The 15,142-nt window shown below is 42.6% G+C and overlaps 1 protein-coding gene across 1 annotated transcript in view; it reads left to right on the top strand.

Moving 5' to 3' along the window:
* The first annotated feature begins 7,857 nt into the window (after nucleotides 1–7,857).
* Nucleotides 7,858–15,142, top strand: part of NAPG (NSF attachment protein gamma) — a 36,711-nt gene continuing 29,426 nt past the window's right edge. Inside the window, exon 1 of the mRNA XM_027576798.1 lies at nucleotides 7,858–8,074. Coding sequence (XP_027432599.1) covers nucleotides 8,019–8,074 — 56 coding nt within the window. The 5' untranslated portion in view covers nucleotides 7,858–8,018. The remainder of the gene's footprint in view (nucleotides 8,075–15,142) is intronic.

Here is a 15,142-nt window from a genome sequence, read left to right as displayed (position 1 = left end):
TAAGCCAGGCACACCCTGCCTCACCAACGTGCTGCTTCACTCTATCTGTCAGCCGCGCTCCTTGTCCAGATAGCCCATTGGCTCAAGCCATCATGCCTGTAATGTCTTCATTTAGCTGTCACCTGCCTAGTGATAACTGCCCCCACACTTGCATAGGCACTGCCTCAGCCCTTTTCCTGCTTTCTTTTCCAAGAAGCACGGATCCCATTTAGCATTCCCACTTGTCTCCTAAGTCCCCACCCACGCGCTTCCCTCCCCAGCATGTAAACTCTGGGAGCACCCGGAAGGATTTCTGACTGTTGTATCCACAGCTGTACCTCCAGAGCCTAGAACAGTGCCTGGCACAGAGAAGCCACTCCACAAATATCTCTTGAAAGAATGTCTAAAGAGTAAATAGTGTAAACCTAGTCTACAACTCTTTGTTCCTGACGGCTTCAAATTATGCAATTCTTTTTTTTTTAAGATTGTATTTATTTATTTGAGAGAGAGAGAGAGCATGAGTGGAGGGGAGAGGCAGAGGCAGAAGGAGAAGCAGGCTTCCCACTGAGCAGGGAGCCTGATGCTGGGGGCTCGATCTCAGAACCCTGGGATCGTGACCTGAGCCGAAAGCAGACACTCAACTGACTGAGCCACCCTGATGCCCCCAAACTGTGCAATTCTTGACGAATTTTTAATGTAGAAGATGCATGTTATTTATAAAATTTCATTGATAAATTTTTGTTGTGTTATTTCAAATCGGTATAATTTATATTCGCACAAAATGTAGCCAAAAAATTAAATTATTATGATTTAATCTAAAATCTTCTTCACCAGTATATTTTTGGGATATAGTTTTAGAAAGAGAATACTTTCAGGATGGAACTAGGTTATCTGCAAGTAGTCCAAAAAAATATACAGTAGGACTCTACTAAGCCAATTTAGTAAACTGGTTTCAACTTTTATTCAAAAATAACTAGCAGAGTAAATTCTACATCTTCTCTCTTCTTAAAAGTATTATTCATCAAAACAGTTGTGTTAGTTAAAGTGGATATAAAAGATCTGTTATTAGATATATTAATAATGTGGCAGATCTTCCTAGCTTTACTGTACTCTGAACTCTTGGGCAACACTGCTTAACTTTGTGTACAAAATAGTGAGAGGTATCCCCTTTATGTGGGAAGTTCAGTTATGAATGCGAAATGTTGCCAGAATCTGACTCTATAACCCAAAGTAGCAATCACTGCTGTTTGGGTGGCTCGTGGCTATAAAACCTGCGCGAGTGGTGCCACCGTGTGTTTCTTCAGGAGAACTACATGGCCATGAGCAAAACCCGAATGAACCCGGGAAAGTCTCAGTAAAATATACTTAGGGCATCTGGCAGGGATGTTTCCTTCTCAGCGATTTGGCAACTTACTTCAGTCATACCTAGTAAATTCCCAACTCCATTTTTCAACTGTTAGTGAAATTTCCAAACGCTAACAGATATGTAGTAAAGTGCACTCTGAATTTTTTTTTTTTTTCAAAAACATTTGGACTTCTGTAATGGATCCATGTAACTGAGTGGGGGTATTGTGTGAGTTGTTATTAAACTACTATAAAACAGAGACCATTTTTCAGTCCATTACAGCGGCTCGACTATATATTTTGGAGTCAAAAGGTCCTGCGTTCAAGTTCTGCCTTCCCACTTACTGACTGTATGATCTTAAGCCAGTCCCTTAGCTTCTCTGAGCCTTAGTCTTCTCCTGTGTGAAACTGGATCATTATAGTGCTTCTAAGGTGCTAAGCATAAAACACTGAGTAAAATATCTGGCAGATTGTAGCTGCTCTATTGAGCCGTTTGTCTCATGGCTGCCACAGACCCCCAGGATCAGGGGCTTAGTTGCTGGCCTCCCTGGGGAGCCTGCAGGGTCAAGCAAGCTGGACAGGGTGGGGTCCACTATCCATACCACGGTCACCCACCTCCTCCGCACTGATGCAGAGGCGACTGTGGGACAGTGCCTACATTGGGAGCTCTGCTCTGGCTTGACCTACGCTGGTCTGCACTGTCCCGTGCCCAGGTAAGAGGACTGGCACCCATGGATGGGTCTTTCTCCATCCCACAGACTTGCTCTCTTGCTCTGTTTTGGAAATTCTTTGAAAATGTAAAAAAAAAATGAGGGGAGAGGAAAAGATGGCAGAGGAGTAGGGGGCTCTATTCCAACTGGTCCCCGGAATTGAACTGGATATCTACCAGACCATTCTGAGCACCCACGAAATCAGCCTGAGATGTAAGAAGATAGCTCTGGATCTCTACAAACAGAAGGTTGCAGGCGGTTGCTTTCGAGGTACGAAGCTGGGAGCCGTGATTCCGTGGGCAGATATCTGAGGATAAACTGCAGTGGGAGGGAGCCTGGCTGTGGGGATCCTGAACTGCCGGTGACGATAGCCTCCTGAGCTGGGGAACCCACAAAGACTCGCAGTCCGGTAGCGGCAGGGAAAGGACTTTAGGGCAGCTGCCTGGACTGAAACCTGGAAATTCAGGAGCATGCATGTGAACTGGGGGTGGCTGGCAGTTTTAGAAGCACAAAGGGCAGAGATGTGCCCCAACCTGGAGGCAGGACTGGGAGTGCTGCAGAGGGGCGCACAACCCAGGACGCAGCAGTTTATAGCAGCACAGACAGAAACGGAGACATTATGGCCTGGAGAGCTCACTGAAGAACAGACTGCAGTCTCTCTGCTCTGAGGCAGAGGGTTGGAAACAGTCTCATCTGCTCTGACTCTCAGAAGAGACATGGAAGAGAACAAAAGCCCCAAAAAACCGGTTCCCACTGAGCCCATTCCCTGCCACAGGGGAGCAGGGCAACTCTGCCCAAACAGGGTTGCCTGAGTAACAGTGCAGCAGGCCCCTCCCCTAGAAGACAGGCTGGGAAAACAAGAGGCCAGCAACCCTAAGGTCCCTAGAAAACAGGTGCATCTTGCTTGGGTTGTGGTCAATAATTTGGACTCTATACATTCCCTCAACCACCCATCAACGGAATGACTAGGAGGAGGAACCCCCAAAATAAGAAAGACTCAGAGATTATGACTTATGCACCAGATTTACAAATGGATGCAGATACATCCAAGATGTCAGAGATGGAATTCAGGCTAGCAATTGTGAAGACAGTAGCTAGAATGGAGAAATCAATTAATGGCAACATAGAGTCTCTAAGGGCAGAAATGAAAGCTGAATTGGCAGAACTTAAAAATGCTATCAATGAGATCCAATCCAATCTAGATAATCTAACAGCTAGGGTAACTGAGGCAGAAGAACGAATAAGCAACCTGGAAGACAATTTAATAGATAAAAAGGGAAAAGAGGAGGCTGGGGAAAAACAACTCAGAATCCATGAAAATAGAATCAGAGAAATAAGTGACACCATGAAGTGTTCCAATGTCAGAATAATTGGAATCCTGAAGGGGTGGAGAGAAAGCGAGGACTAGAAGATGTATTTGAGCAAATCATAGCTGAGAACTTCCATAATCTGGGGAATGAAACAAACATTCGTGTCAAAGAGGCAGAGAGGACCCCTCCCAAGATCAAGGAAAACAGGCCCACAGCCCAGCATGTAATAGTAAAACTCTCAAATCTTAGAACCAAGGAAACCACCTTAAAGGCAGTTAGGGGAAAAGATACCTTACATACAGAGGGAAGAACATCAGAATAAGGTCAGACCTATCCACAGAGACCTGGCAAGCCAGAAAGGCCTGGCAAGACATATTCAGGGTACTAAAAGAGAAGAACATGCAGCCAAGAATACTTTATCCAGCAAGGCTGTCATTTAGAAGGGATGGAGAGATACAGAGCTTCCAAGACCGGCAGAAACTGAAAGAATATGTGACCACTAAGCCAACCCTGCAAGAAATATTAAGGGGGGGGTTCTATAAAAGGAGAAAGACCCCAAGAGTGATATACAACAGAACTTTATAGGGACAATCTATAAAAACAAGGTCTTCACAAGCAACATGAGGACAATAAATTCATATCTTTTAATAATCACTCTCAACGTGAACGGCCTAAATGCTCCCATAAAATGGCACAGGGGTGCAGATTGGATAAAAAGACAGGACCCATCCATATGTTGTCTACAAGAGACTGATTTTGGACTTAAAGATACATCCAGACTGAAAGTGAAGGGATGGAGATCCATCTTCCACGCCAGCGGACCTCAAAAGAAAGCTGGGGTAGCAATTCTTATATCAGACATATTAGATTTTAAACTAAAGTCTGTAGTTAGAGACACAGAAGGACACTATATCATTCTTAAAGGGTCTATCCAACAAGATCTAACAATTGTAAATATCTGTGTTGGGAGCAGCCATCTACATAAGCCAACTGTTAACCAAAATAAAGAGTCATATTGATAACAATACGTTAATTGTAGGAGACCTCAATACTCCACTCTCAGCAACAGACACATCATCTAAGCAGAAAATCAACAAAGAAACAAGAGCTTAGAATGACACGCTGGACCAGATGGACTTCATAGATATATACAGAGCATTCCACCCTCAAACAACAGAATACTCATTCTTCTCGAGCACACATGGAACTTTCTCCAGAATAGACCACATACTGGGTCACAAATCAGGTCTCAACTGATACCAAAAGATTGAGATTATTCCCTGCATATTCTCAGACCATAATGCTTTAAAACTGGAACTCAATCACAGGAAAAAATTCGGCAGAAATTCAAACACTTGGAAGCTAAAGACAACTCTGCTCAAGAATGTTTGGGTCAACCAGGAAATCAAAGAAGAACTTAAACAATTCATGGAAATCAATGAGAACGAAAACACATGGGTCCAAAACCAATAGGATACTGCAAAGGCGGTCCTAAGGGGGAAATACATAGCCATCCAAGCCTCACTCAAGAAAATAGAAAAATCCCAAATTCACCAACTAACCCTACACCTTAAAGAACTAGAGAAAAAGCAACAAGTGATGCCTAAGCCATGCATTAGAAGAGAAATAATTAAGATTAGCGCAGAGATCAATGAATTAGAAACCAGAAACACAGTGGATCAGATCAACGAAACTAGAAGTTGGATCTTTGAAGGACTATATGAGATCGATAAACCACTGGCCAGACTTATCCAAAAGAAAAGAGAAAGGATCCAAATTAATAAAATTATGAATGAAAGGGGAGAGATCATGACTAACACCAAGGAAACAGAAACAATTATGAGAAATTATTATCAACAACTATATGCCAATACATTAAGCAACCTGGAAGAAATGGATGCCTTCCTGGAAACCTATAAGCTGAAACAGGAAGAAATTGGCAACCTAATAGGCCAATAACCAGTAATGAGATTGAAGCAGTGATCAAAAACCTCCCAAAAAACAGGAGTCCAGGGCCTCGTGGATTCCCTGGGGAATTCTACCAAACATTCAAAGAAGAAATAATACCTTTTCTACTGAAGCTGTTTCAAAGAATAGAAACAGAAGGAAAGCTTCCAGACTCATTCTATGAGGCCAGCATTACCTTAATCCCCAAACCAGGCCAAGACCCCACCAAAAAGAATTGCAGACCGATATCCCTGATGAATATGGATTCCAAAATCCTCAACAAAATCCTAGCTAATAGGATCCAACAATACATTAAAAGGATCATCCACCACGACCAAGTGGGATTTATCCCCGGGATGCAAGGGTGGTTCAACATTCACAAATTAATCAATGTGATAGAACACATTAATAAGAGGAGGGAGAAGAACCATATGGTCCTCTCAATTGATGCAGAAAAAGCATTTGACAAAATACAGCATCCTTTCCGGATTAAAACTCTTCAGAGTAGAGGGATAGAGGGAACATTCCTCAAGTTCATAAAATCCATCTATGAGAAACCCACAGCGAATATCATCCTCAATGGGGAAAAGCTGAGAGTCCTTCCCTTAAGATCAGGATGCCCACTCTTGCCACTATTGTTCAACATAGTACTAGAAGTCCTAGCAACAGCAATCAGACAACAAAAAGAAATAAAAGGTATTCAATTTGGCAAAGAAGTCAAACTCTCTCTTTTCGCAGATGACATGATACTTGATGTGGAAAACCCAAAAGACTCCACCCCCAAATTCCTAGAACTCATACAGCAATTCAGTAATGTGGCAGGATACAAAATCAAGGCACAGAAATCAGTTGCTTTCTTTTTATTTATTTATTTTTTTCCTCTTTTTTTTTCTTTTTTTTTTCAGTTGCTTTCTTATACACTAACACAACTGTAGAAAGAGAAATTAGAGAAACGAGTCCATTTACAATAGCACCAAAAACCATAAGATACCTCGGAAAAACCTAACCAAAGAGGTAAAGGATCTATACTCTAGGAAATACAGAACACTCATGAAAGAAATTGAAGAAGACATAGAAAGATGGAAAAACATTGCATGCTCATGGATCGGAAGAATAAACATTGTTAAAATGTCTATGCTACCCAGGGCAATCTATACCTTCAGTGCTATCCCGATCAAAATTCCAATGACATTTTTCAAAATGCTGGAACAAACAATCCTAAAATTTGTATGGAATCAGAAAAGACCCTGAATCGCCAAGGAAATGTTGAAAAAGAAAAACAAGGCTGGGGGCATCACGTTGCCCGATTTCAAGCTATATTACAAAGCTGTGATCACCAAGACAGCATGGTACTGGCACAAAAACAGACATATAGACCAATGGAACAGAATAGAGAACCCAGATATGGACCCTCAACTCTATGGTCAAATAATCTTGGACAAAGCAGGAAAAAATATGTAATGGAAAAAAGACACTCTCTTCAATAAATGGTGCTGGGAAAATTGGACAGCCACATGCAGAAGAATGAAACTTGACCATTCTCTAACACCATACACAAAGATAAACTCAAAATGGATGAAAGACCTCAATGTGAGATAGGAATCCATCAAAATCCTAGAGGAGAACATAGGCAGTAACCTCTTTGACATCAGCCACAGCAACTTCTTTCAAGATACATCTCCAAAAGCTAGGGAAACAAAAGCAAAAATGAACTTTTGGGACTGCATCAAGATAAAAAGCTTCTGCACAGCAAAGGAAACAGTCAACAAAACAAAGAGGCAACCCACAGAATAGGAGAAGATATTTGCAAATGACACTACGGTTAAAGGGCTTAGCTACCACAGAGTAGCTAAAATGATGGAACATGGAATCTATGCTGGGTAAAGAGGGAAGTGTGAATAAGAGCAAAAGAATAAGAAAAAGGAGAGAGTTCTGTTGAAGGCGAAGAAAATGGACATAGTGGAAGGCACACAGTTACTAGTAATTAGTAAGGTCAAGGGTGTGATCCTGGAAATGGGTGGCTGAGTTGGTGCATAGGCATTGCAGAAATCATCTATGTGGATATTGAAATGACCGTGAGTTATCAGTTGAGCCAAGAGTATTACTGGCTGTTATTTCTGCTTGAGCACTGCAAAAGATCTAACTCCCTGAACTTTTCATTCAGAGCACTCACCAGAGTTTGTGTCCGTCGGGTGACTATTTGACAGTGAACGGGACTGTTTTGCTTACCGACTGACATATAGTTGGGGCTCAGAGGCAGGATGAATGAATGAACACTATTCCAGCTATGGAACGAATGTAATTTGTTCCATAATCCATAATTATAGCACCAACGTGTTTCACATGAATGGAAAAGCAAGGCTCTAGGAGGGCGGGTTTTTTTGTCTGTTGTACTCCCTACTGATTTCCTGATGCTTGGAACAGTTCCCAGCATATATTAGGTGCTCAATAAATACTGAATGAATGACTGCAGGAACGAACGGCCTTCAGTGCCCACTGCGCTTGCGCTAGAAGCCTGCGGCTCAGGCGAACCCTGGCGCTCTGCGCCTGCGCGGTGTATGCCTGCGCTGAGCCCCTCCCGGCTCCCGAGGCCGCTTTGCCGCATTAGGTTTGAGCCCTATAGGCCGCTGTAGCAGCTGGGCTGCGGCGCCGTCCCGGCTTTCACTCGGCGTTCCCACGCCGCCTCAGCCGGGCTCTCCTCTTCCACGTCACGGCCCGGACCTTCGAGATGGCGGCTCAGAAGATAAATGAGGGGCTGGAGCATCTCGCCAAAGCAGAGAAATAGTGAGTGAGAGCCTCAGACGTGGGCCGCTGTCCCGGCGCTGGGTCCGTGCCCCATGCCGGGCTAGGCGGTCCGGGAGTTGGAGGGAGGGCGCCGGAGAGCGAGCCGGAAAGTCGGTGGCTTCCGCGGCCTGGGGGCCGGGGCGGGGCCTACTGCACCTCCGGAAGCGGACTTGGTCCCCCTGCCGGAAGTCGTCTCTGCTCTCTTCTGGAGTCTCTGTTGCTTTTGGTCTGGACACTCCGGAATGGATGATTCGTTGAGGAGACTCCCCTGTGCATTGTAGTTTAGCAACATCCCTGGGCTCTACCTAGATGCCCGCAGCACTTCTCTTCCCTCTTCGTGACAACCAAAACTGACTCCTGCGGGGGTGGGGGGGGGCTCGCCTTGTTGAGAACCAGCGCTCTAAAAGATTCTCGTGTTGGGAAGGGGGCTACAGATGTATCTGAAAATTCCGAAGGGGTCTTTTGTCGTGTCCCAATATCTGGTTCCTGGGGTTTGCCCTTTCTTAGTCATTTTATGTGTCTCCCAGCTTCTGATACGTAAATAGTAGCCACCCAACAAATATTTGCAGAATTGAACTGATCCTGCTCAAGTCAGTCCTTTGAACACTCCCCTCCTCCTCAGTGTCATTACCGCAACGAATTTTTATCTGGCAATTACAGAAAATGAAAAGTCTACATGGTGCCGTGTGTTAGATGCTTTACATACCTGATCCGAGATCTTTACAACTTTCGATAAACAGTAGAAGAGGTGAGGCCTGGACAAGCCTTATGATGACTTGCCCAAGGCTGCCCAGTTGAAAGATGGCAGCGCCAGGTTTTGAACAGTGGAAAAAATTCAAGTTCTTTCTGTTTTACTGTATTACTCCTTCCAGGCAGTGTGTAAAGTACTGGAGCTCTTTCAGTGCGGGAGATGCCGACAACAATCTTACTTTTTTACTGGGAGCAAACATAAAAGTATTAGAATAGTGTGTTTAATAAGGACCATAATAAAGCTGTGTTAACTTTGCTTTGGTAGCCCGGGGGTGGGGGTGGGGAGAAGTTTATTCTGTCTGGAGAGATTTAGGAAGGTTTCCCAGAGGTGATTTCTGAGCGGGGCCTGGAAAATAAGGAATTTTTTAGACAGAAGGCAAAGCCTGTGAGACAGAATCTATGCACAGCGTGTTGTATGTGCATGGGCCTGAAAATATGTGGGAATAGTTAACGTAGAGTAGTTGCAGTGCTAGGGGATGAGCTAGAGCAGAGAAGTTGGGGTCCCACCGTGAGGGGGCTGCCCTTCAGATGGTCCTGAACCTTAGCTTTTCTAGGGATCATATAACCAGTGGGACCTAGTTAGGTTTATTTTTGGCGAAGGAAATGTGGTGGCAAAGTGGAGCATGTACAGTGGGAGAGAAAAGTGAGAACTTTGGCGTACTCAGCAAGCATATATCTGACCCAGCCATCGGGGTTATTGAGGTAACCAAAAGTGGTCCTTTACTCAGGAGCTTAAAATTCACAGGCAGGCATACAAGTCCACAGATGAGTAAAAATAAGATATTAAATGTTAGAATAGAGGTATGCAGTTGTTTCAGTGGGTATACAAAGTAAGGAAGAATTAATATCCTCAAGGTGGGGGGAATGGAAGGGGAGGGCAGGCAGGAAAGGGGACTTTACATGAAGGGTTAGTAGACTCGTGATGAGGGTCTGAATTAAAGTAACAATACAAGGGGCGCCTGTGGGAGGGAGTTAGATCTTTTGCAGTGCTCAAGTCGGCCTTCGAATCAGATCATGATCCCGGGGTCCTGGGTTTGGGCCCCGCATCTGGCTCCCTGCTGAACAAGGAGGGTGTCTGCTTCTCCCTCTGCTCCTTCCCCTGCTCATGCTCACTCACTCTCTCTTAAATAAAATAGATAAAATCTTAAAAAAAAATAAAGTAACAATACAAGAGGCAGGATTGGACGACGTCTGTCAGGATTGGTAAGTTTTAATGACTGGATATGGAGGGAAAAGCTTGACTCTTAGGTTTCTAATTTGGGAGATGAAGTAGAGGAGAGACCTTCAGCTAAGATAGGGGATACTGAGGCATGAAGATGATGGGTGGGGTAGGGCTGGGGCAGGCAGTTGCTGGATTCAGCTCGAGTGTGTTATGTATGAAGTGCCTCTAGACAGAGTTGTCAGTAGATGACAGGAAAAATCGGCCAGGAGCTTAGGAGAGAAGATTGTGTTTTTCTCTGTTTTCTAATGATAATATGGTTCAATATTGTCATTTTTAATCATTTTTTAATCATTTTAATCATTTCCCTCAAGCAAATAGTGGTTTTGTGGGTTTTGGTCCTGTGGAAATTGATCTTTTGGCCTCAAAGGAACTTCCTTATTGACTCTTGACCAAAATATCAAAAACACTAACAGGTAGAGCCATTAAATTAACCGGCGTGCCTTCTCTCTTATTAGAGTTGTTTAGTTGACTGGGGATGATTTGCTATATTTTTAAATCTCTAGTTTTTTCCACGTGTAGCACGTTAGACAACTGAATGATTGCACTGTGTTTTGGGTGGGATTTAACAAATTATGTTAATATATAGAATATAATGAACCCCTTATAAGGGGTAGGGGTGGGGGATTAGAATTTCATCTTATTGCAGTACTTCCCCAGTTTTGTGGATTAGATAGACTGCAATTTAAGGATTTTATTTTTCTTTTTTTTTTTTTTTTTTTAATTTTTTATTGTTATGTTAATCACCATATATTACATCATTAGTTTTTGGTGCAGTGTTCCATGATTCATTGTTTGTTCATAACACCCAGTGCTCCATGCAGAACGTGCCCTCCTCAATACCCATCACCAGGCTAACCCATCCCCCCACCCCCCTCCCCTCTAGAATGCTCAGTTTGTTTTTCAGAGTCCATCATCTCTCATGGTTCGTCTCCCCCTCTGACATACTCCCCTTTTCTTCCTCTCCTGTTATCTTCTTCTTTTTCTTTTTTCTTAAAATATGTTGCGTTATTTGTTTCAGAAGTACAGATCTGTGATTCAACAGTCTTGCACAATTCACAGCGCTCACCATAGCACATACCCTCCCCAATATCTATCACCCAGCCACCCCATCCCTCCCACCCCCAACCACTCCAGTAACACTCAGTTTCTTTCCTGAGATTAAGAATTCCTCATATCAGTGAGGTCATGTGATACATGTCTTTCTCTGATTGACTTATTTCACTCAGCATAACACCCTCCAGTTCCATCCACGTCGTTGCAAATGGCAAGATCTCATTCCTTTTGATGGCTGCATAATATTCCATTGTGTATATATACCACATCTTCTTTATCCATTCATCTGTTGATGGGCATCTTGGCTCTTTCCACAGTTTGGCTATGGTGGACATTGCTGCTATAAACATTGGGGTACACGTACCCCTTCGGGTCCCTACATTTGTATCTTTGTGGTAAATACCCAGTAGTGCAATTGCTGGATCGAACGGTAGCTCTAATTTCAACTGTTTGAGGAACCTCCATACTGTTTTCCAGAGGGGTTGCACCAGCTTGCATTCCCACCAACAGTGTAGGAGGGTTCCCCTTTCTCCACATCCCCGCCAACATCTGTCGTTCCCTGACTTGTTAATTTTAGCCATTCTGACGGGTGTGGAGATGGTATCTCATTGAGGTTTTGATTTGGATTTCCCTGATGCCAAGCGATGTTGAGCACTTTTTCATGTGCCTGTTGGCCATTTGGATGTCTTCTTTGGAGAAATGTCTGTTCATGTCTTCTGCCCATTTCTTGATTGGATTATTTGTTCTTTGGGTGTTGAGTTTGATAAGTTCTTTATAGATTTTGGATATTAGCCCTTTATCTGATATGTCATTTGCAAATATTTTCTCCCATTCTGTCGGTTGTCTTTTGGTTTTGTGGACTGTTTCTTTTGCTGTGCAGAAGCTTTTTATCTTGATGAAATCCCAATAGTTCATTTTTGCCCTGGCTTCCCGTGCCTTTGGCGATGTTTCTAGGAAGAAGTTGCTGCGGCTAAGGTCGAAAACGTTGCTACCTGTGTTCTCCTTTAGGATTTGGATGGACTCCTGTCTCACGTTTAGGTCTTTCAACCATTTGGAGTCTATTTTTGTGTGTGGTGTAAGGAAATGGTCCAGTTTCATTCTTCTGCATGTGGCTGTCCAATTTTCCCAACACCATTTGTTGAAGAGACTGTCTTTTTGCCATTGGACATTCTTTCCTGCTTTGTCAAAAATAAGTTGACCATAGAGTTGAGGGTCCATTTCTGGGCTCTCAATTCTGTTCCATTGATCTATGTGTCTGTTTTTGTGCCAGTACCATACTGTCTTGATGATGACAGCTTTGTAATAGAGCTGGAAGTCCGGAATTGTGATGCCGCCAGCTTTGCTTTTCTTTTTCAGTATTCCTCTGGCTATTCTGGGTCTCTTCTGGTTCCATACAAATTTTAGGATTATTTGTTCCATTTCTTTGAAAAAAGTGGATGGTATTTTGATGGGGATTGCATTGAATGTGTAGATTGCTCTAGGTAGCATTGACATCTTCACAATGTTGATTCTCCCCAATCCATGAGCATGGAACGTTTTTCCATTTCTTTGTGTCTTCTTCAATTTCTTTCCTGAGTATTTTATAGTTTTCTGTGTACAGATCCTTTGCCTCTTTGGTTAGATTTATTCCTAGGTATCTAATGGTTTTGGGTGCAATTGTAAATGGGATCGACTCCTTGATTTGTCTCTCTTCTGTCTTGTTGTTGGTGTATAGGAATGCCACTGATTTCTGTGCATTGATTTTATATCCTGCTACTTGACTGAATTCCTGTATGAGTTCTAGCAGTTTTGGGTGGAGTCTTTTGGGTTTTCCACATACAGTATCATATCATCTGCAAAGAGTGAGAGTTTGACTTCCTCTTTGCCGATTTGGATGCCTTTGATTTCTTTTTGTTGTCTGATTGCTGTGGCTAGGACTTCTAATACTATGTTGAATAGCAGTGGTGAGAGTGGACATCCCTGCCGCGTTCCTGACCTTAGGGGAAAAGCTCTCAGCCTTTCCCCATTGAGAATGATATTCGCTGTAGGTTTTTCATAGATGGCTTTTATGATATTGAGGTATGTACCCTCTATCCCTATACTCTGAAGAGTTTTGATCAAGAAAGGATGTTGTACTTTGTCAAATGCTTTTTCTGCATCTATTGAGAGGATCATATGATTCTTGTTCTTTCTTTTGTTAATATATTGTATCACGTTGATTGATTGCGGATGTTGAACCAGCCTTGCAGCCCAGGGATAAATCCCACTTGGTCGTGGTGAATAATCCTTTTAATGTACTGTTGGATCCTATTGGCTAGTATTTTGGTGAGAATTTTTGCATCCATGTTCATCAAGGATATTGGTCTGTAATTCTCTTTTTGATGGGGTCTTTGTCTGGTTTTGGGATCAAGGTAATGCTGGCCTCATAAAATGAGTTTGGAAGTTTCCCTTCCATTTCTATTTTTTTGGAACAGTTTCAGGAGAATAGGTATTAATTCTTCTTGAAATGTCTGATAGAATTCCCCTGGGAAGCCATCTGGCCCTGGGCTTTTGTTTCTTGGGAGATTTTTGATGACTGTTTCAATTCCTTAGTGGTTATAGGTCTGTTCAGGTTTTCTATTTCTTCCTGGTTCAATTTTGGCAGTTGATACATCTCTAGGAATGCACCCATTTCTTCCAGGTTATCTAATTTGCTGGCATAGAGTTGCTCATAATATGTTCTTATAATTGTTTGTATTTCTTTGGTGTTGCTTGTGATCTCTCCTCTTTCATTCATGATTTTGTTGATTTGGGTCATTTCTCTTTTCTTTTTGATCAGTCTGGCCAGGGGTTTATCAATCTTGTTAATTCTTTCAAAGAACCAGCTGCTAGTTTCGTTGATCTGTTCTACTGTTCTTTTGGTTTCTAGTTCATTGATTTCTGCTCTGATCTTTATGATTTCTCTTCTCCTGCTGGGTTAGGCTTTCTTTGTTGTTCTTTCTCCAGCTCCTTTAGGTGTAGGGTTAGGTTGTGTATTTGAGACCTTTCTTGTTTCTTGAGAAAGGCTTGTATTGCTATATACTTTCCTCTCAGGACTGCCTTTGCTGTATCCCAAAGATTTTGAACAGTTGTGTTTTCATTTTCATTGGTTTCCATGAATTTTTTTAATTCTTCTTTAATTTCTTGGTTGACCCATTCATTCTTTAGTAGGATGCTCTTTAGCCTCCATGTATTTGAGTTCTTTCCGACTTTCCTCTTGTGGTTGAGTTCTAGTTTCAAAGCATTGTGGTCTGAAAATATGCAGGGAATGATCCCAATCTTTTGGTACCGATTGAGACCTGATTTGTGACCTAGGATGTGATCAATTCTGGAGAATGTTCCATGGGCACTAGAGAAGAATGTGTATTCCGTTGCTTTGGGATGGAATGTTCTGAATATGTCTGTGAAGTCCATTTGGTCCAGTGTGTCATTTAAAGTCTTTATTTCCTTGTTGATCTTTTGCTTAGATGATCTGTCCATTTCAGTCAGGGGGTGTTAAAGTCCCCAGTATTATTGTATTGTTGTCAATGTGTTTCTTTGCTTTTGTTATTAATTGCCTTATATAATTGGCTGCTCCCATGTTCGGGGCATAGATATTTACAATTGTTAGATCTTCTTGTTGGATAGACCCTTTAAGTAGGATATAGTGTCCTTCCTCATCTCTTATTACAGTCTTTGTTTTAAAATCTAGTTTGTCTGATATAAGGATTGCCACCCCAGCTTTCTTTTGGTGTCCATTAGCATGGTAAATGGTTTTCCACCCCCTCACTTTCAATCTGGGGGTGTCTTTGGGTGTAAATGAGTCTCTTGCAGACAGCATATTGATGGGTCTTGTTTTTTAATCCAATCTGATAGCCTGTGTCTTTTGATTGGGGCATTTAGCCCATTTACATTCAGGGTAACTATTGAAAGGTATGAATTTAGTGCCATTGTATTACCTGTAAGGTGACTGTTAACTGTCTGTTGTCTGTGTTCGTTTCTGCTCTTTGCTGCTTTTAGGTTCTCTCTTTGCTTAGAGGACCCCTCTCAATATTTCTTGGAGGGCT

Source organism: Zalophus californianus, chromosome 14 (genome assembly GCF_009762305.2).
Source record: "Zalophus californianus isolate mZalCal1 chromosome 14, mZalCal1.pri.v2, whole genome shotgun sequence".
NCBI classification, from domain to species: Eukaryota; Metazoa; Chordata; class Mammalia; order Carnivora; family Otariidae; genus Zalophus; species Zalophus californianus.
This window is presented reverse-complemented; position numbering and strand designations above follow the sequence as displayed.